The sequence below is a fragment of the Balaenoptera acutorostrata genome, chromosome 1, assembly GCF_949987535.1.
Source record: "Balaenoptera acutorostrata chromosome 1, mBalAcu1.1, whole genome shotgun sequence".
Taxonomy (NCBI): Eukaryota; Metazoa; Chordata; class Mammalia; order Artiodactyla; family Balaenopteridae; genus Balaenoptera; species Balaenoptera acutorostrata.
Genome location: NC_080064.1, coordinates 21,942,126 through 21,967,665, shown reverse-complemented (window position 1 = coordinate 21,967,665; position 25,540 = coordinate 21,942,126). Strand labels below are relative to the sequence as shown.

At 41.4% G+C, this 25,540-nt stretch overlaps 1 protein-coding gene, 1 long non-coding RNA gene and 1 pseudogene across 2 annotated transcripts in view; 1 reads left to right on the top strand and 2 right to left on the bottom strand.

Annotated features, from left to right (window-relative positions):
- STX12 (syntaxin 12) overlaps nucleotides 1-10,896 on the bottom strand; it is a 34,872-nt gene extending 23,976 nt beyond the window's left edge. The window contains exon 1 of the mRNA XM_007170500.3: nucleotides 10,641-10,896. Within this exon, the coding sequence (XP_007170562.1) occupies nucleotides 10,641-10,758 (118 nt within the window). The 5' untranslated portion in view covers nucleotides 10,759-10,896. The remainder of the gene's footprint in view (nucleotides 1-10,640) is intronic.
- Nucleotides 10,897-12,667: 1,771 nt separating this feature from the next.
- LOC130707773 (glycine cleavage system H protein, mitochondrial-like) lies at nucleotides 12,668-16,364 on the top strand (annotated as a pseudogene).
- Nucleotides 16,365-20,179: 3,815 nt separating this feature from the next.
- On the bottom strand, nucleotides 20,180-25,514 carry LOC130705079 (uncharacterized). Its single transcript, XR_009005743.1, has 2 exons — nucleotides 22,994-25,514; nucleotides 20,180-22,457 (listed from the first exon to the last, which is right to left on the bottom strand). It is a non-coding gene; the product is annotated as an uncharacterized LOC130705079 (long non-coding RNA).
- Between the last annotated feature and the right edge of the window lie 26 nt (nucleotides 25,515-25,540).

The following is a 25,540-nucleotide window of genomic DNA, read 5'->3' as shown; positions in this document are numbered from 1 at the left end:
TAAATGAGGGTTTTTAGCTTATTGGTTCCATTGGAAAATGTAAGCACTATAAAATAGTGCATTCTGCTAAAAAAAAACACTATGTAAGATATAATAATCATTTTTCATCACTACGATGTATAATGTCCTTCTTACCTAAGTCAAATGGGAATCAGAATCAAAGCTGTCTACTGGCTGGCCAAACAAATAATTTAAGAAAGAGCACAGACATTAGCATTTACTGAGCATTCACCATGTGCCAGGCACTGGGCTACATACCTGATGTGGTATAATAAAAGATATATTTGGTCTTTGTCCCCAGTTCTTGGCATAAAGCTCCCAAAACCCTTGGAATTTCCTGAGTGATAGTAGTGTCTTTCGTTATTCATAAAGGGTTCCTTTGGAGCATACTGAGTTTACCTATTGAAGTGACAGGGTAGGGCTCCTGATAGGCTTAGGTTGGGTGGGGTTAGTCACCAGAAAGACCAAGTGATTATCAGGTTGGAACTTTCAGTCCCACCCACCAACCTCTGGAAAGAAGAAGGGGGGGCTGGGGGGGGAGAGGAACCGCAGATTAAACTCTATAAATTCTTTTATTTATTTATTTATTTATGGCTGTGTTGGGTCTTCGTTTCTGTGCGAGGGCTTTCTCTAGTTGCGGCAAGCGGGGGCCACTCTTCATCGCGGTGCGCGGGCTTCTCATTATTGCAGCCTCTCTTGTTGCGGAGCACAGGCTCCAGACGCGCAGGCTCAGTAATTGTGGCTCACGGGCCCAGCCGCTCCGCGGCATGTGGGATCTTCCCAGACCAGGGCTCGAACCCGCATCCCCTGCATTGGCAGGCAGATTCTCAACCACCGCGCCACCAGGGAAGCCCTCTATAAATTCTTGAACTAGATTTGATGAGCTTCCGGACTAGTGAACACACGGAGATGCGGGGAGGGTGTCAGCGCTCAGAGAGAGCACAGAAGTTCTTCCCACATACCTTGCCCTAGGCGTCTCTTCTATCTGGCTGCTCCTGAATTATATCCTTTTATAATAAACCAATTATCTAGTAAGTAAATGTTTTCCTGAGTTATGTGAGGTGGTCTAGCAAACTAGCTGAACCTGAGGAGGGGCTCATGGGAACCTCCAATATGGCTCACTGGTCAGAAGCACAGATAAGAACTTGGACTTACAATTGGCATCTGAAGGGGGTGGGGTGGGGGGAGTCTTGTGGGACTAAGCCCTTAATTTGTGGAATCTGATGCTAACCCCAGGTAGTGTCAGAATTGAGTTAAATTGGAGGACACCCAATTGAAGTCCAGAGAATCTGATAATTGCTTGGTGTGTGGTAAATCCACACATCTGATGTCAGAAGTATTGACAGTGGAGGAAACACAGAAGTGTTTTTCCTTCACACTTGATAAGTATTATCTTATTAGATAAGCATTATTACAGATGGGCACACTGAGGCTCACACTGAGTGTTACAAAACTCATTCATTCATTCATTTAGAATACCTACTTTACACTGTTATATGCTCTAGAAGATATTGCTCTCAAGAAGCTTACATTTTAAGGAAAAGAGATAATAAGCATGTATCAGGTAGTGATAAGTGCTATAAAGAAAAATAAATTCAGGTAAAGGCTGGTAGGGAGAGGGTACTAGTTTACACAGGGCGGTCAGAGAAGACTTCTCTGATAAAGTGACACAGAGCAGAGACCTAAAGGAAGTGAAAGATCAAGCCATGCGAAATTTCTGGGGGAGCTTTCTAGCAGAGAGCATTAAGCACAAAATCCCCAAGGCAAGAGCACTTGTTGTGATGGAGGAACAGGAGGCCCAGAGGGAGCAAAAGAGAGGTAAGAGAGAGAGGGGAGCCAGATTACATAGGGCCTTGTAAACTAGAGCAAGGACTTCGAATTTTAAAGAAATGTGAGGCCACTGATGGTTTTGAGCAGAGTGTCATAAAAACCAGAATTCAAACCCAGTGCTAATTCCAATAACTATATTTTTTATGCCACATTAGGTTCTCTCAAAAGGCTGACGCTTAAAGGAAATACACAGAACGTAGTGACTTAGGGCAGGCCTCCGTTTCCCAGTGTTCCACTTCGCCCCACCCTGCTCATCTGATAGCTTCCTAACTTAATAGCTCTCTGCTCCAGATAGGCTGATGCCCTTGCTCTAACCTGCTCCCTTCCCCGACTCCCTCTGACCTTTGCGAAGGTTCCTGTGTACTCACCAGAGTCCAGCAGAGTGCCAGCACCCAGCGGGTAATAAGTAATTGCTGATTAATTGAGTTAGCCTCCGTTTTATGTCATGCCACTTTCAAGGCAGAAGATAGGAATGAACATGAGCGAGGAATAATGAGACCTAAACTCTGAGCCAGATTCGACCACTAACTAGATGTATGACACCAGACAAGTCATTTCATGTTGCTGGGTCTCTTTCACCAATTGTACATGATATTCAGGTTTAACTAGCATACATTGAGTACTTACTATTTGTCACAATATTTACTATTTGTGTGGGGCTTTTTATTCATTAAATTATTACAACTATGTAAGCACTAAATGATCTCTAAGTACTCCCACCACTGCTCAAGGCTAAAATTCAACAATAAGGAAGAAGCTCTAGTCCCAGAATGATGCTGTGTAACCAAGCAGTGTTTTTGCAAGCCAGAGTTTGGCTTAGAGAGACTCTGCCTGTGTACAAATGGGACTGGACTGACTATATGCCTCTGGATGGCACTGACCACATTCTACTCGTTTTTGTATTTGCATAACCACACACACATACATACCCCTCCAGAAAATAGTTGGTTACAGGGTGACATATAAAGGTAAATGTTACCGGTATGGCAGTTCAAGGAAACATTTCATCTTACTGACTGTCTTTATATAGAGCATTCTCCTTAGAAACTCTAGAGGTATGTCAAAGTTTCAAGTTGTTAATCATCTATCAAACCATATTAAATGCCCTAGAGAGCAAAGGGGACTTTACAGACTATGGGGGGGAAAAAATCAATTAAAAATCAGCTGTTCTTTGTATATTCTCAGCTGAGAACTTTTATTTATCTAGACTTTTCTGACTTCTTTTGTTTGCTGAGATTACCTGAATTGGGATGGGGGGGTGGGGGGGAGGAGGACTTTATAGGGTCACTTACTAGTTAAGCACCAGAATGAATCCAAGCTTCCATCAATTCTATCTAAATTCCTGCATACTGATATTTTCCTAAAAGTTTCCAGCAAGACTCAGGTATCAGATGCCCCAAAACTCAAATGATAAAGACAGTGGTGTCTACGTTTACTGGAAGTATAATTTTTTTGTATACCGCCCTCCATAACCACCACCATCAGGGGTTTATTTGAAAATAGTGACTTAATGACCCATCTGTTTTACAACTAAGAACTGTATCCCTTAAACCTAAAGCACAAATAGAAATAGAATAGTGTGAATGTTTACATACACACTTATTTTCACTTGAATGTACTTAAAATGTCAAAAAGTACAGTGATACTTTTTGGAACAATTTTTATCAAAATGGGCTACATCTAAAAGGGTTTTCTGGTCAGCTTGGTTAATGAGAAAACTCCTTTTCTAAGCATTCTAGTAAATAAAAGTTTTACTTTAGATTGATTTGTCACAATATTTTGGATGAAAATAATTGGATATCTATCCTCTACGAAATGCTACATAATCCTGGAAACCAGATGACTAGGCCTCAGTCCCGTGTAAGCAATTTTGTTATTTTTAAAACTAAGCCTCGGGCTTCCCTGGTGGCGCAGTGGTTGAGAGTCTGCCTGCCAATGCAGGGGACACGGGTTCGAGCCCTGGTCTGGGAAGATCCCACATGCCGCGGAGCAACTAGGCCCGTGAGCCACAATTACTGAGCCTGCGCGTCTGGAGCCTGTGCTCCGCAACAAGAGAGGCCGCGATAGTGAGAGGCCCGCACACCGCGATGAAGAGTGGCCCCCCGCTTGCCACAACTAGAGAAAGCCCTCGCACAGAAACGAAGACCCAACACAGCCATAAAAAAAAAAAAAAAAAAAAAAAACTAGGCCTCAATTTTCTCCTATCACTGACCTCTCATTTTTAAAAGCATGTCCTGGCTAAAATTTTTAAAAGACTATGAAGCAAATCAATTTATCGCACATTACAGCTAACACCCACACTAGAAACTACTCTAAACTGAACACTCTTCATGTGCTTTTAGCTGATATCACTTTAGGCAGAATGTGAATCTCCAAATGAACCTTAATCCAAATCAATGTCTAGTCATATCAAAAGCAACTACCATACAGGTAAAAATTTCTTTATCTGAGAGACTCGAATGCTCTAATTCAGTATATTAAACAAGCAAATATAAATTCAAAGAAAGACTATTATTTACATTAAATGAGAAAATGATAGCCTATGTGGTCATTATTACAATGAAGTCATCTCAGTGTCTTACTCTGAAAATTAGGTTTGCACTGTTTTTGCAAAGCTACAATGAAAATGACCTGACTTTTTAAAAGTAGCCACTATAGGACTTCACTGGTGGCACAGGGGTTAAGAATCCGCCTGCCACGGGGTGGTGGTGTGATGAATTGGGAGACTGGGATTGACATATATACACTAATATGTATAAAATGGATAACTAATAAGAACCTGCTGTATAAATAAATGAATAAAATAAAATTCAAGAAAAAAAAAAAGAAGTAGTATCTCTCTGTCAACTTCCTAAGACAGGAGAGATTTCTAGCAACAACAACAACAAAAAAGAATCCACCTGCCAGAACAAGGGACATGGGTTCGAGCCCTGGTCCAGGAAGATCTCACATGCCACAGAGCAACTAAGCCCGTGTGCCACAACTACTGAGCCTGCGCTCTAGAGCCCACGAGCCACAACTACTGAGCTTGTGTGCCGCAACTACTGAAGCCTGCATGCCTACAGCCCGTGCTCCGCAACAACAGAAGCCACCGCAATGAGAAGCCTGCACACCGCAACAAAGAGTAGCCCCTGCTCACCGCAACTAGGGAAAGCCCGAGCACAGCAATGAAGACCCAAGGCAGCCAAAAAATTTAAAAAATTTAAAAAAAAAGTAGCCACTATACTACAATAGTAAAGCTCTAAACTAAACTGAACATGAATACTAAACATCAAAGGTATAATCTTCTATTTACCATACCCATGACAGGACACAAACTCGTTAAGAGCACAGACTCTCAATTAAGACTGCTGTGTGTTATTCCTGGTTCCACCACTTCCTAGCAAAAGTTTCTATTCCTCTGTGCCTCAGTTTCCTCACCTAAAAAATGGGAAAAACAAGAGAACCCTCATATGGTTGTTGTGAGGATGACCTAAGATAATATGAAGCTAAATTTAGAACAGTGTCTGGCACTTAAAAGAACTCAATTAAGGATAGCTATTATTATCAAACTCAAGACCAAGAAAAATGTACTTAGCAATGATAAAATCAATTAAGTACATATCGAATGCTAACTACATATCCACTGCTGTGCCAGGCACTGAAGCTAAAGACAGCTGTACAATGCATGATCACTATCCCCACGACAAAACTAATAGTAATCTCTCAGTTGGAATAACAAGGTCAAAAAGCATGAATTAAAGACTACAGAATAAAGTAAGTGCTAAGCTTGCAAATTCAAAGGAAAAAAACAAAATGATAGCTAACATTTCTTAAACAATGTTGCAGGCACTGGTTTAAGCACTTTATATAAATTACCTCACTTAATTCTCACAATCCTGTGAAGTAGTCTATCATTAACTCCATTTTATAGATGAGGAAACTGTGAAATAGAGAGGTACAGCAATATGTTTACATAGCTAGTAAGAAGCAGATCTAGGACGCAAACCCAGGCAGTCTGGCCCCTGAGCCTGCTCACTTAACTACTAAACTATAGTGGAGCAGGGGGCTCAACCAATGATATCACCGTTTACTGAATGTCTACAATGTACCGGGCACTAGACTAGGCACTTTCAAACATCCCACTTTAACAACACCATTCATTTTACATATGGGGTAACAGACAGAAAGGGGAACTAGCCTGCCCAAGGTGAACAGTACAACACAGAGGAGCAAGGACTCAGTCACAGATCTGCTGAGCCTAAGGCCCAGGCTCTTCCTGACCTCACTCTTTCAAAAGCAAAGGAAGGCTTATTTACAAGGGGCAGGATTTAAGCACAACTCAAAGGATTTTTATAATTTAGGTAGCTAGTGAGATAGGGAAAGATTAAAGAAAGGAGGAACAGAAAGAGCAAAAACTTGCAGCAAAACCCTGTGCTTAGGGATGTTAAGAAAAACAGCCTGCCTGTAACAAAGAGAAGTAGAAAATATGGCTAATTTGGGTTAAGATGACAGAGACAGTGAAAGCAAGGTGGAATGTTAAGATCTGATGCAGCAGACAACAGAGAGCCACCATAGGCTCTTGAGGAGGTGAGTGGTATAATGAAAACAGGACTTTAGACATACTGCTGATAGCGTTATCAGGATGAACTAGAATGGGAGCAGAGACACTGAGACTATGCTGCTGGACTACAGAGGCTGAGATCATGAAGACTTATGAGGAGGACAATGAAATAAAGAGCAAGGGGCCAATATGAAAATAACTTTGAAAGCACAACCCAGAGGATTGCACACGATAATCAGTTTTAAAAGTTCAACTGCTTTTAATTTTTTTAGTAAACAGAATCATATCAATAAATTAGCAACGTTGGGCTTCCCTGGTGGTGCAGTGGTTAAGAATCCGCCTGCCAACGCAGGGAACATGGGTTCAAGCCCTGGTCCAGGAAGATCCCACATGCTGCACAGCAACTAAGCCCATGCGCCACAACTACTGAGCCTGCGCTCTAGAGCCCGTGAGCCACAACTACTGAGCCCGCGTGCCACAACTACTGAAGCCCATGCGCCTAGAGCCTGTGCTCTGCAACAAGAGAAGCCACCACAATAAGAAGCCCGCACACCGCAACGAAGAGTAGCCCCCGCTCGCCACAACTAGAGAAAGCCCGCGTGCAGCAACGAAGACCCAACACAGCCAAAAATAAATAAATAAATAAATAAATTTATTTTTTTTAAAAATTAGCAACGTTAAAGAACAGAAATGATGTTCTTTAATCTCTTCAGAGATAACTTGGCACCTGTTAAGGTATTTCCTTATATCTGCCTCAGCAATACTTGCCCAGACCCTTCGTTTCACACTAGGCAGAGTCAAGCAGTTTTCTTCTGTAGCCCACACACACTGCTAACAACCCCTTGTACCAGGCAGTCAACCTTAGCTGTACCTATAACAACCTACGCAGTGGCCTGCCGTATTTCAGGCTGATATGCTCAGCAATTCCAAACCCACATATGTGAAAAAACCCACAGTTGAGAAAAAAGAATAGCTATTCTCTCAAATTTTCAATAGATACAGGTCCTTGCAGGACTATATGGATGTGGGCATATGTCTGGGAGGTCACATTCAGACTGTATGCTTAGGTATGCTGGCCACATCTGGGGGATGGGCACCAGCCTGATAAGTGGGTAGAAGCAATGTCACCCTACCAATTTCAAATTCCCAGTGCCTCACTAAACAATCCCAAGGGGAGAATTCCAACTCACACTGACTAGGGTCATAAGATGTGGTAGGAACCACACAGCACAAGGTAAATGAGTCAGGAAGAGTTCCAAGAAGGTAGAGAAACCTCATTCATTCAAATCTACTAAGTACAATTTACTAAGCATCAAGACCCTAAATGATATGATCCCTGGCTACCTCCCTGGCCTCTTTTCCTACTATGCTCCCCTTCTCTAACTGCAGTCCAGCCACACTAGTCTCCTTGCTATTCTTGAAAGCACTGAGGTCTTTGCTCTTGCTGTTCCCTCTGCCTAGGATGCCTTCCCCCAGTTACTCATGAGGTTCCCTCCCTCACTTCATTCAGGTGTCTATTCAAACATCACCCCCTCAGAGAGGCCTTCCTTGATCAACTGATGTAAAAATATAAAATAGCACACCCACCCTCTTGCTCTCCTCACTCTCTGTCCCCTTATTCTTTTCTTCATAGCACTTATTATTTCTCAATATTGTTTATATATGTGCATGTATGCATACGTGTGTATACATACACATACACAAACACACACACACTATCAGGGCAGGGTTTTGTCTGTCTTGCTCATCACTCCATCCCCAGTGCAGAGCAGGTGCTCATAGAATATCTGTTGAACTGTGCATGAATGAATCTAACATATACTTGGGTCTGAGATAAGTACTAGAAATATAAAGATGAATAAGTCATGTCCCATTTCTTCAAAGGAACTAACAATCTAGCAGGAGAGGCAGACACACCACAAGAAGAGAAAGTTCCACAGCCTCAGGTATTTCCCATAGTTTCCTATGAAGAGTAAAAAAAAAGAAAGAAAAAGAAAAGTCACTTGTAACTTGAAGTGTTAACTGCTATAAAACTGTAATATTAATTAAAAATTATAAAAAGGCTGAATGCTGGTCATAAGAGACAGATCTGGTTTCAAATTTAGGTATTGCCATTTGTTAGCTGCGTAATTATTTAACCTTTCTCAGCCTGTTTCCTAACCCATAAAAAGAAATAATATTGGTAATTACTTCACAGGGTCGTTACAAAATTAAGATAATTCATGTAAAGCACTTATATTGCCTGGCATACAGTATGTACTCAAATGTTAGCTATTAATGTTATTAACAAAATGAATCCAACTATCCCTTGAGCCTGATGCCTAATCAACAGCTAAACCTTATCAATTCTATGACCAGACACCTCTCCTATCCTTTCCTTCTTTTCATTTTCAGATCCTAACTGGTGTCTCTGATTCCAGTCTCTCTCCCTTCCAACTCAATTTACACATTTCTAAAGAATTAAATCCAAACCCCCTTAGTGTAGTACTTAAAGCACTTCATGTTTGGGCCCCAACTTACCTTCCAATACTATTTTCCACTACTTTCTGGACTCCACCAGTCTAGCCAAATTAAATCACTCTACTTTTCTGTACACACCACATGCTTTCCCACTACCATGCCTTGTTCATTTTATTCCCTCCTGGAATGCTCTTCCCTTCTTTACTCTCGAAAGTTCAAATCTTTTCCACCATCTTTCCAGACCTAGCTCAAATGCCAATAATGCCTTCCCTGGCCTCTCCCAAGTGAAAAAGGTGTCTTTCTCTCCTGAATACCTATAATTTTATTATATCTCTTCTATAGTAGCAATCCCTTTCAGTCATTATGTACGCCACAGGCTCCCTGTTGAAGGAATCCATGTCACTTCCCATAATACTACATGCCTCATACTCAAATACATGCAGAATGAAAATTTCACAAATAGACATTAAAATTATATTTGGCCTCAATAAGAAACTTTCAGTATTGAACCAGAATATTCTGATCTAACCTGTATTACAGCTCCCTCACAAAAGGAAATTGGAACACAAACTACTATACTTTCTAACCAGTAGTCACATTAATTTTTGTTTCAAATTTCTGGATTTAACAGACCACATATTCTTCTTTCCACTTCCAAAGTGCCCAGATTCAAACGCCTTCCATCAGAAACTTCCCTCTCTCATTATATATTTAAATTTAAAAGCTAAGTGATAGATTGTTCTTTAAAATATAGAACATAATTGTAATTCAGGACCAACTAGTTCTACCTATTAACAGGGTACAGCCAAGCTCACGAAAACACAATAATAAACAACAAGGATGATGATACCATTCTTTCCAAGTAGTTGCTGCTGCTGACTTCCTGTTTATAAGGCTCTGAGCTAATTTTCAGGCACAAGAAATAACGTGTATTTGACTCATTCAACTATAGTATCATTCAGACCCTAATGGTGGGGAGGGAGTTTTAAGACAAGCAATGACATTCTGAAATCCACCACCACCTCTACCATGTCTTACTTGCTGTGTGATTATGGCCATGTCCCTGAGCTTCTCTGTGTATCATGCTTGTTCAAAAGAGTAGCTAGGTGGGGAAGGAAAACAAAAGCCTCATCGGCTTGAAATCCAAAAATATATGCAAATCTTTTGTTACAAAAGACAAAAGAATGTAAACTGAAATGTTTTTGGTGAATTCTCTTTATTAAAGTAGAAGTCATCTCATCCCTCGAATACAAGTCATTATATCTGATTTCCAAATTCCTTACAGGAAGAACTGTATTAAAATCACCAAAACACATGCACTCTCCACTTCCCTTAACTGAAAGCTTCTGACTTCCAAGAAGCCAGAAGCTCAGCAGAATGTAAAGTCTAAACCAGGAAACAACTCCCGATCCAAGCTGACCAAAGAGGAAAGAGAGGTGGGTGGAGGGAGGCAGATGACAGGAAAAACTAGGCTGACCACTGCAGCCAGTCGACTCATTCACTGCTCTGGAGGGGACACACACACACCCTCCCACCCTGCGGCTGTCAGGACTGCTGTCTTGGCCCCAACACCGTAAGAGCAGAACTCCTGAGAAGAAACTCGAGCTGCAGCTGGGGCTCCGGACCCTCGGAGTGCCTGGGCCTGGCAGACTCGGGGACAGCAGCCCGCCGTATCCAGAGCAGAGCACCCAAGACGGCCTCAGGTGTGGCCCTGGCCGTAGCCCTGGCCGGGCTCCGCGTCCCGGCAGCCTCACCCGGGCCTGTCCCCGGGACGGCCCCCGCCCCCCAGCCCGGTACCCCGGCTCACTGGCTTGGCTGATCCGCTGGATGTTGCCGCTGCACGTCTGGATGATGCTGTTGAAGTCCCGGAGCGGGGGCCCCGAGGCCCCCGGGTTCCGGTACATATCTAAGGGACCGTAGGACATGACGAGGAGCCGAGACCGACTCGCCCTGCACCGCGCTCCTACCGGAAGCAGCCGCCAGACCCGACCAGCAGGCTGACAGGGGAAACCGGGAAGAGAAAGGGCGGGGAAGGGGATAAAGCTGCGTGAGCGCTAGCCCCGCCCCCTCGCAGCGCGCACACGTCCGCCCTGGCTCCCCCACATTGCGCAGGCGCCTCTGGAACTGGTGTAGGCACGGTAGCTTAGAGACGTGACGCCCTGGAGCTTGGGGGTGCGGGGCGGGGCGATGACATCATACCATTGGGGCTCGGATTGGAGAATCTGAGGTGGCGGTGTTGTTTATCGCCAGGGCACGGTGACAGAAGGCAAGAATTTTTCGATTAGCATAAAATTGTACCAGATGATCTCAGCCCTAACATCCTATTCTGTTCTATTCTGAGCATTCAGGCCCAAATATGGAGAATTCGACAGCCTTGAAACCCAGATCCGTAACCAAACTCCTGAAATTCCTCACTCTGCTTCCATCCTCTAGGGCTTTGTTAGGATTTGTGGAGCACTTTTATGGTTTACAAATCACTTTCATTTCTCCCTCCACCCCTCTTCTAGTCTAAACAATAAAATGATAATAATAAGATTTCTTGAGCACGTATTATTTGTGATCCCCTCACTGCAATTCAGTTGTTCATAAGCTCTTTCACAGCAAGGGACGATGTTCTAACTATATTTTTACCTTCAGACTAGATAACGGACAATCGATTTTTTTAAATGTTGAAGTAAAGTAACTCGACAGAGCAAGCGTTATTATTTTCCCTTTTACAGTTGAGAAAGTTAAAACCATAGAGGTTAATTTGCTTTTCTGAGATTTGACTGCAAAACCCAAACACTAAGCTAATTGTATTGTCATCTTGCTATGTCCCTAAAATGCATTCTCATATTACCAAATTCATTCTCCATCTAAATCCCTCCCAAATAGCTTCTTCATCTATATCCCAAGCCAGGATTTCTTGGAGAACTAGACTCTCAAATTTTTAAAATCATTCTCTTAAGGAATTTGGAGTGTATGACCTCAATGTTCCCATAGAAGACTGCATTTTGTGAGCGTATGTTAGATGGAAAGACAAGAGTAGGAGGATTTTGCTTTGGGAGGAGATCAAGATAGAGAGAAGTGAAGGGGAACTGGCAGTGTTTGTTTCCTGTATTCTCCACCCCACTTCACCCCAGTCTGCTTTGCAATCTCTGGGGAATGGCCAAGAGAGGAAGCTGCTTGCCTGTGTAGGAGGGGACCCTAGATGGGTGAATGAGCCTGCATTCAGCCTTAGAGCTTTTGTAAGCAATGCTGTCTCTATTTTTCGTTGGAGCATTTATAAGAGCAATTTTTTTCTCTTTAGAAAAGGACAGACGACATTTGGGTCCTCTCATTCTGGTTATTAAAACCATACGATTTCTTAGAATCCATAGTTTTATGTCCTATCTTATAGTAAATCGTGTACATTGTACTTTTTTACCTATAAAATAGTCTTGAGAATGTTTTCATTTACATTTGATTCTATTTAAAGTGAAGTTCAGTAAAGGTATTTTTCTCCTAGGATTGAAAACATAGTGGTGGTTGTTATTGTTGGTTTCTTTCTCCAGCTAAAATAAAAAGTGGTTTTCCATCTGTGCCATGGCTATCTTGTGCTATCTCTCATAGCAATACATTTGTGCCTTGCAAATACTAGATGTCAAATGAACATATATTGAATTTATACACGAATAATAAAAAATAACTATCATTTCTTAAATGCCCATCCAGGTAATGTGAACACATTTTACAAAGTTATTGGTAATACCCGAGATAAAGCCCACCTGATAAAGTGGCTTTATCTTTATATGGTCTGACAAAGTTAGGTTTATTAACTTACTGCTGCAAGGGGGACTACACACCAGAGGAATCATGGGATATCTCACCAAGCACGGGAGAGGTAGAATTATTCCAGGATTTGGAAAGATGGAGTGTAGGTAAAATTTAAAAGAAGCAGTGTTTTTGATAGCCTCAAAGCACACCAGGCTATGTGTAAAGGGGTTATCGTCAGGCCTGAGCTAACAAGAAGACTCAGAATCCTGTTTCCTTGGAAACTACAGCGTGGAGATAAATGTGGAATGCTGTATCTGGAAACCCCTTATCTGAAGCTCTGCACCTGGGTTGGAAATTGAGGCTGCTTCTCCGTGTCAAAGTAACTCAGGTCCTCCAGGCGAGAGTGGAATATTCTGTTCTTACTGATATTTCAAATAGCAAATTTTCTGAAAAAGCAGTGCTTTTAGAAAATGAGGTTTCTCAGCATTATGTCTTTTTGCTAATTGACAAAAACAGTTTTCATGGTTCGAACCCATCAAGGTGAGATTAGCTCCTTGGTAACAGAAAGGAAACTGGTCTTCTCTAGAGGTTCTGGGCACTTGCCCAATGTCATCCAGCTATTAAATTGCAGAGCCATGATTCATACATATTCTATGATCCAGCAATTCTACTCCTACCTATATACTCAACAGATGTGCATCCATATGTTTTCCAAAAACCAAGTATAGGAAAGTCCATGACAGCATTTTTTACGACTAAGCAGCATTTCTCTGTATTATCTTTTATTGCATCGTAATTAACACACAATAGAATACACAGGTATTAAGTGTTCATTTCAATGAATTTTGACATTGGTATATACCCACGTAACCACCATCTAAACTGAGAAATAGAACACTTCCACTGTTACCCAAGAAAGTTTTTCTTCAGGCTGTGTTCTTTTTTTTCTTTTAAGAGATGCTTTTCTTTTGTAAGTCACCAATGTCTTTTTTATTTTTATTTATTTATTTAAATTTATTTATTTTATTTATTCATTTTTGGCTCCGTTGGGTCTTCGTTGCTGCGCGCAGGCTTCTCTAGTTGCGGTGAGCAGGGGCTACTCTTCGTCGTGGTGCGCAGGCTTCTCATTGCAGTGGCTTCTCTTGTTGTGGAGCATGGGCTCTAGGCGCGCGGGCTTCAGTAGTTGTGGCACACGGGCTCAGTAGTTGTGGCTCGCGGGCTCTAGAGAGCAGGCTCAGTAGTTGTGGCACATGAGCTTAGTTGCTCCGCGGCATATGGGATCTTCCCAGACCAGGGCTCGAACCGGTATCCCCTACATTGACAGGTGGATTCTTAACCACTGTGCCACCAGGGAAGTCCAGGCTGTGTTCCTTTCTAATCAATTCTCCTCATCCGCAGAAATCACTGTCTGATTTTTATCATTACAGATTAGTTTTGCCTATTCTCAGGCTTCATCAAGAAGGGATCATACTTTATGTATTCTTTAGTGTTGGCTTATTTCAATTAATATAATGTTTTTGAGATTTATCCATGATATTGCATATGTCAGTGGTTTGGTCTTTATTGCTGACTAGTATTTTATCATATGCTCTTACTACAATTTGATTATCCATTCTGTTATTTATGGGCATTTGGATAGTTTCCAGTTCGAAGCTATTATGAAGATGGCCAGAGCAACGTTTATTTTTATAAGTTCCAAACTGGAAACAACCCAAATGTACATCAACAGTAGGATGGATAAATTGTAGTATCATAGAGCATGAAAATTAATGGCCTACTGTTATGTGAGTAATGTGGGTGACCTTGTCCAAACATAATGTCTAGCAAAAGAAGCAGACAAAAATGAGTACATTCTGTATTATCCCATATTTATTAGGTTCAAAACCAGCAAAATGAATCTATATTATTAAAATTCAGAATAGCATGTAGTTAGTTTCTTGGTTTGGTTTGGTTTGGCTTTTTGCCTTGCTGTGCAGCTTACAGGATCTCAGTTTCCCGACCAGGGATTGAACACAGGCCACGGCAGTGAAAACCTGGAATCCTAAGCACTAGGCCACCATGGAACTCTCAGTTTTGCGGAAGAGAGGGAGTGACTAGGAATGGGCACATGGGATGGGCTAGGGTGCTGGTAGCAGTCTTTCTTGATCTGGGTGGTGATTATATAACTGTGTTTACTTTGTGAAAATTCATCAAGTCATACATTTGTGATGTGTGTCCTCTTCTGTATATATGCTACACTTCAGTAAATACATCTCATATTTTAAAAATAAAGTATCATTATCACCAATATGACAAGCTTTCTGGGAAATGTAGGGAAGAGTCAGTGGAGAAATTCAAAGAAGTTTGCAAAGAAGTCTGTGTTAAAATTAGCACTCATCATATATTGCCAGTGGGAATGCAAACTTGTACAACCACTTGGAAAAGTTTGTCAGTTTCTTAGAAAATAAAACATAAATTTATCACGCAATACAGCAATCCCACTGCCAGGTATTTACCCAAGAGAAATGAAAGCACATGTTCATATAAAGATGTGTATGCAAATGTGTTAGCTTTATTCATAGTAATCAAAAATTAGAAATAACTCAAATATCCGTCAGCTGCTGAATAGATAAGCAAATTGTGGTACATCTATACAATGGAAAACTTTTCAGCTATAAGAAGGAACAAACTACTGAAACACGGAATAAATTTACTGAGACGTGCAACAACATGGATGAATCTCAAATGCATATGCTAAATGAAAGAAGTCAGACATGAAAGTCTACATACTGTTTGATTCCATTTATATGACATTCTGGAAAAGGCAAGGCTATAAGGATAGAGATCAGATTAATGGTTGCCAGGGGCTGGAGCTGGGGGAGGGAACTGACTGCCAAGGGGCACAAGGGAAGTTTTTGTGCTGATGGAAATGTTCCATGTCTTGATACACAACTGCATACATCCATCAAAATCTTTTTGATCTATACACTGAGAAGGATAAATTTTACCATATGCAAATTATATCTTATTAAACTTAAAGAAAAATGGCACTCTAAGGATCAGTGTAATGAAGTGGCACGCATGAGGTGGGTAATGTGGAGTTGAAAAAAAGATATAAAAGTTGTGGGTTGCGTGAATCTGGGGATAAAGTGATCTGGAGATAAAGTAACTTTGGAAGCAAAAAACAAGTGAACATATATGCTCACTCTATTTTGTCACTGTTGTTTTCTCTCTCAAGAAACAGAAAATGACCCTGCGAACATAGCGCTGCGAGTGGCGCGCAGCGTGCGGGCCGCGGTCTGCAGCCGGCGCGCCATCTCTGCGCCCAACGCGCCCTGCCCGCTGCGGCCCTGGGGACTGCGGGCGGGCGCCGTCCGGGCGCTGCGCACCGGCCCCGCTCTGCTGTCGGGTCGTAAATTCACAGACAAACATGAATGAGTAACAACAGAAAACGGTGTTGGAACAGTGGGAATCAGCAATTTTGCACAGGAAGCTTTGGGAGATGTTGTTTACTGTAGTCTGCCTGAAGTTGGGACAAAATTGAAAAAACAAGAGGAATTTGGTGCTTTGGAAAGTGAGAGCTGCTAGTGAACTCTATTCTCTATCAGGAGAAGTAACTGAAATTAATGAAGCTCTAACAGAAAATCCAGGACTTGTCAACAAATCTTGTTATGAAGATGGTTGGCTGATCAAGATGACACTCAGTAACCCTTCAGAACTAGATGAACTAATGAGTGAAGAAGCATATGAGAAATACATAAAATCTATTGAGGAGTGAAAATGGAACCCCTAAATAAACTAGTTTGAAACAACTTAATTTAGCATAGTTGTCTTAAATTAGTGGTGGATAGATTTTTAAAAAGCAACTTTTAGCAAAAGAAACTACTTGAAACAATGTTGCCTGAAGAAAATACCCCTTAACTTCCTAATGATTTCAGATATACACTATGCATCTTTTTCACAACACCCTGTGATTTTTAGGCTAGTCTCCAGTTATAATACTCAGAATTCCTGAAATTATCTGTGGTAAAACTAGTTATAAAAATTATGTAATTCAAGGATAACATTGTTATCTTAACCTTATATAATACTGTAACTTGCTTACAGCCATCCCTGGATTTGGGTCAAAATACTCAATGAACTTGCCACTGGAAATAAATGACAGTGGAGAAAAGTTTGTTAGTTGTGTAGTGTCCAGTGAAGAACATTACTATCTTAATTTTGCAATATGCTGTGTTTGCTGGTGCTATTTTTATACAGTGAAGCAACAGCCTTGCAGGAAAATAAGAAACAGTTTAATAATAAAATATTCAACTTCTTAAAAAAAAAAAAGAAAATGTAGATTCTGTGAAGTCTTGCATAATAATAGCTTAAAAAATCGAGTGCATACTATGTGCCAAGCACTGTTCTAGAGACTTCTACATACATTATTTAATCCTCACAACAACCCTAAGTAGAGATAGAACTCACACACAGGCAGTCTGACTTCAGAGCTAACCACAGCCTGACACAGTGTCACTTTTCAAGTAAAGTTGATAATCTGCTTCAGTGACAGCCTGACAAGCACTGGCAGGCAAAGTGGTTAATTGACTCCAGTCATAACTAAGAAATATGAACTCCTTTCCCCCAAATGCCAACTTTCATTCATGCCTTCAAAATCTAGAGATTCACATAGTTGTTACTCAACCTTATTAGTCAAAGGTCAATGTGGTAGCCAGCCTCCAAGTTGGACCCCAGTGGTTCTGCCTCCTGATATGAATGCACATGGGTAGTCCCATTCCACATTGAATAGTGTCAGTAATTTTTTTTAAATTTATTTACTTATTTTTGGTTACATTGGGTCTTTGTTGCTGTGTGCAGGCTTTCTCTAGTTGCAGCGAGCAGGTGTTACTCTTTGTTGCAGTGCACGGGCTTCTCATTGTGGTGGCTTCTCTTGCTGCGGAGCACAGGCTCTAGGCGCACGGGCTTCAGTAGTTGTGGCATGCAGGTTCAGTAGTTGTGGCTCGCGGGCTCTAGAGCGCAGGCTCAGTAGTTGTGGCGCACGGGCTTAGTTGCTCCATGGCTTGTGGGATCTTCCCAGATCAGGGCTCGAACCCGTGTCCCCTGCATTGGCAGGCGGATTCTTAACCACTGTGCCACTGGGAAGTCCAGTGTCAGTAATTTGTCCTCTGTAACCAATAGGGTATTGCAGAAATGATGCAGTGTGACATCCGAAGATAGACCATGAAAGACATTGCAGCTTCTGCCTTGTGCCTTGTTCTCTTAAATTCGGTTTGGTTCCAAAATCCATTCTCTATGTGGCAGATTACATATATATATATATATTTTAATAAATTTATTTATTTATTTTTGGCTCTGTTGGCTCTTCGTTGTTGGGTCTTTGTTGCTGAGCACAGGCTTTCTCTAGTTGCGGCGAGCAGGGCCTTCTCTTCGCTGTGGTGCGTGGGCTTCTCATTGGGGTGGCTTCTCTTGTTGTGGAGCTCAGGCTCTAGGTGCATGGGCTTCAGTAGTTGTGGCACATGGGCTCAGTAATTGTGGCTCGCGAGCTCTAGAGAGCAGGCTCAGTAGTTGTGGCGCACAGGCCTAGTTGCTCCGCGGCATGTGGGATCTTCCCGGACCAGGGCTCGAACCTATGTCCCTTGCATTGGCAGGCGGATTCTTAACCACTGTGCCACCAGGGAAGTCCGGCAGATTACATTTTTTAAAATCGCCTCCACAGTAGCTTCCATCCCACATGCTTTTCTACTTTGTCACCCTCTCATCAAGAGAAGGGATCTATGTCCCCTCCCCTTGAGTCTGGATGGACTCCTGACTGCTTTGACCAATAAAGTGCTGCAGAAGTGAGGTAATGTGACCTCTGAGGACAGGTCAGATGATGAAACACAGCTTCAGATTTGTTCACTTGTGCTTGGAGTCTTGATCCACCATGGAAGAAGTCTGATTACCTTGAGGCCACCGTGCTGGGGAAGGCTGAGTTATATATGGAGGGGCCCTACATAGGTGCTTCAGTCAGCATTACTAGACTTTGTCATCTCAGTCCAGGCACTAGATACACAAGTAAGCAGAGCCTTCAGAGAGATGATTCCAGTTCCAATAAGTTTCCTTCAGCTTTTGAATCTTCCCGGCTGAGGACCCAGACATTAAAGAACAAAGACCAGTCGTCCCCACAGTGCCCTGTCCAAATTCTTGATCAACAGAGTTTGTGGGCATATTAAAATGGTTGTTTTAAAACACTAAATTTTGGGGAGTTACCTGGTGGTCCAGTGGTTAGGACTCAGTGCTTTCACTGCCTTGGTCAGGGAGCTAAGATCCCGCAAGCCCCCGGCACAGCCAAAACAAAATACAAACACCTAAATTTGGGGGTAATTTGTTATGCAGGAATAATAACCACAACACTCTGTTGGTCCTGACAGTTTGGACCTTCCCGAAAACGGCCCCTCCCCCCAAATCCTCAAACTGACCGTCAGCTGAAGATAGCTATACTGCAGGTAACACATGGTCTTAAACTGAAAAGGATGCAACCAAAATCCTGCTAAGTTGCTTTTAAGGTTATTTAGAGTGGTTGAAGAACTTCCTGAAGAATTAGATGGTATCTTTCTCTGTTTATACTATATTCTTCCCTACAGCGGTTTATACGGCTGTGTAAATGGATAAATTGAGGTAATTCACACAATAAATGTGGTCATAAACATAACCTATTGTCATAGTCTGTTTGGGCTGCTATAACATATCACAGACTGGGTAGCTTATAAACAACAGAAATTTATTTTTCACATTTCTGGCAGCTGGGAGGTTCAAGATCAAGGGGCCAGCATGGTCGCATTCTAGTGAGGGCCCTCTTCCAGATTCATAGCTGGCAACTTCTGGCTCTGTCCTCATATGGTAGAAGGGGCAAGGGATTTCTTTGGAGCATCCTTTATAAGGGCACTAATCCCATTCATGAGGGCAGAACCTAAGCTCCTCCTAAAGGCCCCACCTCCTAATACTACCATCTCTAGGCGTTAGGATCTCAACATATGAATCTGGCGGAGAGGAGGGGGGCAATAAACATTCAGACCATAGCACCTATAAAACTATCTTTATTTAGAGAAAATAAGTTGTCATTGCACCTATAGAACAGAATGCCCAGGATGTGACAGTGATAATGTCTGAAAGGCACCTGTTATTTAGAAACCTACTAGCACCAACGTTTCAAACCAATACATTCCTCTCCTTGAGAGGACATCTCAAAAACCTTTCACTCATACCTTATAAAGATTCATCCCGTATTAATTTTGAGTAATAATGGTAAATATAAAATCAAGGAACAATGGTGTTGTCCAATATTCCATTAAATGGGAGCCTCATGAGGAGAGTAACTTTGTCAATTGTCTTCACTGCTGTATCCTCATTGCCTACCAGTGCTTATAACAAAGCAAGCACTTAAACTGAATAAATAAACTCAAAGAAGATAGAGAATGATTTTATTCTCTGACGGACATAAAACTCCCTATTAGCACTGTTACGTTTTTAATTGTTTAAATTCTACAAGCAAGACAAACTGACTCTTTTCTAGGTTGAAGGGGATTATGGGATATGTCTGTTGGTGAACCAGCAAGAAATAAATGAAAAAACAAAACAAAACAATTATACTTAAGTCAATATGAATTTTTATTAACACACATTTTTCAAAGTCTGTACAAACCAAAACATTCCTGTGTTTTAAAAGGTCCATTATTACAAACATACAAATAAACAAAAGGTGTTACCAAAAGTTAGCTACTCAATTTCATGGTAAAACAGTGTCATGAGTTTTAAAAACCAAAATTTCAAGACTGAGGTTTCTTCCTTCCCTTTTTGGAACTTGTGGAAAGTTAGAAAATGTGTGGATTTGCTTTATATTAAATGCCAAGACCTTAAAAAAAGATTTAGTATAAAACTAAATGTGTTTTTACATTGTCACTTCATGTAACAGAATTTCTCAAGTCTTTAAAATTAAAAAAAAAAATGACTGTAACTTTTTTCACAATCTTTTCCGCATAGTCAATGTAAATGCATCTGAAAATATTATCTGACAAGTTTTTTACCTAAAAGTTTCTCATTCAAAAAGTTACAAAACTATTTAGCACTGCCATTTCCCTTGCTTAGAAGGGAAAATTACATCCTCTACTAGAGTGATAGATAAGTAACATGGTCCATTGTTCCTCTTACCAGAAGGAAGCCACTCATTTCCACATCTCTGTCCAATTAAGTGCATGGCTCCACTTGTGAGAATGCTCACAAATTAGAAGCATTTGCTCCTAGGAAATGCCTAGCAAGTTAAACTTACTGCTACACTTTTGGTAGACTGAGGTACAAATGTCATCTGCCCTTATGAGTACCTCTCTAACTCTAGTACCACCCCCTACAGTAATGAGTCCAAGGTAGCTGGTTTTACTGTTTCATGGCACACTACACATCTCTAGTTCCTTTCACAAACATCATCTAGAGGACCTGAGAGTACGGCTAGAAATGCAAATCTATCCTCTCACCTGGAAAAGAGAATCCATGTGCCTATTGGGTCAAGAAGGGAAAACAGGACACAGTTCAGGCTGCGGCCAAGCTGCTTTTGAGAAGCACCTGTTTTCAACACATTTCCATGAAAGGCAGGGAGTGTACAGGCTGGGGTGGGTGACGACGAGTGGGGAAAAGGTACAGTGAGATCATTCTCCCAGCAGGACTTACAGTCCGTACTGAAGCAGCTCATACTAACCTCCAAAATGCTCTGTAGTCTGAATAGTATCCCATTTTGAATCATGTAAAAAAAAAAGTTACCTGAAAATGGCCCAGTATGACAACTGATATAAGTAAAGGGCATTTTGTTAAAAAGAGGTGGCAGTGTGAGAATTTAAAATCAGTCACGTAAAACAATCAAGAAAGGGGTGGGGGAGAGAAGTGTCCAGTACAACCTGGACAACCCTTCTTTCTGCCTTTACTTAGAAAGACAGACTGTCCAAATCTTTGCTACCTCCCTTAAGTATCTTCTTACATGGTCTTCCAAGAAATCCTCCAAAAGGCACTTAACTCCATACTTACATATTGAATTGTTTCACCCTAGCAATCAGTTTTTAAGACTCCAAGGTAACAAGAAAGAAAAGATCTGATTCTTTTACTAAACGCTAGAGAGTAGGACTTTTTTTTAAGAGGCATCACTTTTACAAGAAGAACAAGCTAGGCTACCATTACTCCTTTATCAAGAAAAAGTTTCTTTTTTTAAAAAATAAATAAAACTCTGGCTATACATAGTACAAAGTTCATACATAATATACCTGGAAAAAAACCCAAGAGTATACCCTGAAGCAAAAGGTTTATTGGAGAGAAAAATTCTCTTCCACTGTACCAAGTCTTAAGGTGGCAGTTTTCAAAGTTCAGAGGGTGGCAGTGATATGTAATTAATGCCAACTATTTGCTCATGGGTATGGCAGGATGCAATGATGGACCAAAAAAAAAAAAAAAAACCATTCTGCACATAACACTGAGCAGTGACCACCACACACAGAAAAAAAAGTAACAAAAGAGAGACAGACAGAGAGACAGTAGTACTGACAGAAGGGTTGGGGGTAGAGAGGGGAGTGTGAGAGAGTGAGAGAGAGAGAGAGAGCCTGAAACCCCAAACATTCAAGCATGCAGTCATAATACAGCACAAACCAGGTGTTTCCACTCAGCCCCACTGCAATCGCACAAAGAAGGATAACTATAGTAAAACAGAGATTTCTTAAGAAAGCTTGCAATTCCCAGAGAACAGCTACGTTGCCACCCTAACCCAGGAATCCATTGCTATTGCCAGGAGCGTCCTTGTGGTCTCTCATGGAGAGGTTATAGCTCCTGACTTCTCTGACTTCTTGCTCTTGGACAAGGCAGCTGCCTGCTTCAGGAGCTCTCGGTTTTTGGCCTTAAAAAAAAAAAAAAAAAAAAAAAAAAATCAGTACACGCAAGACGTTTTAGCAGGATAGGCTATGTTTTTCATGCAGATGCTAAGGGAGACAATGCAGAGGTCAGGAAGAGGTGAACAAATTCTAGAGACAGAAAACAACAGAAAGCTCTAGGGTTTGGTTCAGAGGGAAGAAAGTATTTGCTGGAGATTAATCAGTGTACTTCAATCTCCTGGGATCCACTATTACAAAAGGATGTTTTATGAAACACAAACGAACCATGGAGTGCCTTAATGTGCTGGATAAACAGAATTTACAATTCAGACATCTGGAATCACATCTGGTTTATCCAAAAATCAAAGAACACATTTATTAATTCCACTGTTTTTGAGGGAAAAAGATCAGAACACATCCAAGGGAAAATATTAAAAGACATCTATAAGGTGGATTAATGTGATTTGTCAATTCTCTGAGAAAAAAGAAATCTAAGAGATGATCACTTAAAATACCATCAGCTAAATAAACCAGAGTTACCATATTAAATAGGCAGAGTCACCTGCAATTGTTCTGTAACTTCTTTGTGGGTTTTCTCCATCTGGTTCATTTTGGCTCTCATCTGAGATTCTTGGTATTGAAAATCAGCCTTCAGCTCCGTGATCTGAGGGAAAAAAAGGCAGAGTGACCAGAAGAAATCTCGGTGCAATGAGAAATGTTTTGGTACCAGAGCGCTAAACGGTCTCCCAAATTAATGAAATCCAGGGCTCTCCTTAAGATTCATACCTAAATCAAAGCCAGGGAACTGTGTACCCTATTTTTTCTAATGATTTCCTGAAAATTACACAAAATCCTGAAATAGCATGTTTGATACTTAACCACTTACTAGAAGGTTTTAGATATTTCATGTATTTAATATATGCAATAATCTTTCAAATACCTCCAAATAAATCAGTGATTATAACAAATATGACTGACAGTTTGAGAGAAGCCATGAGAATAACAGCTGCTGCCATTTACTGAATTTTTACCTTGTTCCAGGCAAACTGTTTGATTATATTATTTCATTCAATCCTATGATAACCCTGTGGGAGAGTAATGTTATTCTTCCAATTTTATAGATGGGAACATCAAAGGCTTAGAAAGGGTTAAGTAAAGTGGCCAAGATCATACATGTTAGCAAGTAGCAGAGCTAGAATTCAAACTCCAGGCCTTCTTCTATTGACTATGCTATTCAAGGAACACAGAGAAGAGGTATCTAAATCAGAGAAGTGATGTGTGAGCTGAGTTTTGAGGTACAAGCAGCAACTGGCACATGAGGTAAGGAAAAGGGCATCCAAGCAAAGGGAACAGTATGGGCACAGGCAGAGTGCGAGATAATTAAGAGCTTGTTCAAATGACTGATGAGAGTGTCAGGAGATGAGGCTACTGATAGGCAGGCATGATGTGGAAGAGCCTGTGTTCCAACCCAAGAGTGTGACCTTGATCCTGAAAGTTATGGGAAATAATCTACTACTCGTTTTTGCTCCTTCTAAAACCCTAACTTTGTGGGAATTCCCCGGCGGTCCAGTGGTTAGGACTCAGCGCTTTCACTGCCCTCGTCCAGGTTCAACCCCTGGTGGGGGAACTAAGATCCCGCAATTGCAAAGCACTAGAAACAAGTGTTCATTTTGTCTCTATTTTGCAAAAATCCTTTTATGTGTCATTCTGATCTAGTTCATGAAGAAAATATACTTGGGCCTGCTTTCATCTGACAGTCATGCAGTAAATTGGAAAGAATATTGGTCTCTTCCTATGAATCTCCACCTTACTAGCAGAGTAGAAACATAGCACAGTAGAAACAGTAGGGTCAGAAAGATTTGGGTTCATTCCTTTGTTCTGCCTGATTCGGACATTTAATTTGGTCGTTTAATCCTCTTGGGTCCACTTCCTCATCTGTAAGATGAGGTAGAAATCAGATGCAAAGAATGCACGTAAAGATTTTAACATTATAAATGTCTTTGTTAGCCATTCAGAATGAATCATAGCATTCCGAACACAGTGCAAAACAACATACAGCCTCAGGAAGAAAACAGAGCTAGAGGAAGGGACTGGAACCCTAAGGGGGAAAATACTGAAGGTACTTACTGTTCATCTATGAAATGATGATAATAATAACTCCTACTTCAAAGTGTTGTTATGGGGATAAATGAGTTAGTATATATAAGCACTTAGAATGGGGTCAGGCACACAGTAAGCATCCAAAAAAGTTAGCTATTATTTTTATTGTTATTAAAATATTAAGGCAAAAATGAGATATTCTCTAACAATCTGAAAATAAGAAATAATAGATATGAATCAGAACAAAGACATAAAAAATTCCCCTAAAGAGGGGAAGATGACTCTTAGACCAGAATAAGGCTTTACTGAAGATATTAATGAGCTCAAAGAGTAGGTCACTCAGGAAGGGAGATGGCAGCAATAGAAACAAAGTGATGTAGTCACAGAGGAAGGCCTACCTGAACACTGTCCAGGGAGGAGAGAGACCTGGTCCACATATTTTGAGTATTACTGTCCCCTGGGCACAGCCATCTCAATAATAGAGACGGAGGCATCAGGTTCCCCCAGTCTGAGAGCACTAAAAATTCCAATTATGTAACTACTTCCTCTTGTCCCAACTCCATGCTCATTCAGCACCCTCTGATTATAAGCTTCCTCGATAGCTTATGCTGAGAAGAGTAGTACTCTGTTATATTAAGAGGCAGACATTATAGTTGTGAATTAAGAGGCAGACATTAGGGCTTCCCTGGTGGCGCAGTGGTTAAGAATCCACCTGCCAATGCAGGGGACACGGGTTCGAGCCCTGGTCCGGGAAGATCCCACATGCCACGGAGCAACTAAGCCCGTGCGCCCCAACTACTGAGCCTGCGCTCTAGAGCCCACGAGCCACAACTACTGAGCCCATATGCCACAACTACTGAAGCCCGTGTGCAAGAGAGAAACCACGCAACAAGAGAGAAGCCACCGCAATGAGAAGCCCATGTACCGCAACAAAGAGTAGCCCCTGCTCACCGCAACTAGAGAAAGCCCGCGCGCAGCAACGAAGACCCAACGCAGCCAAAGATAAATA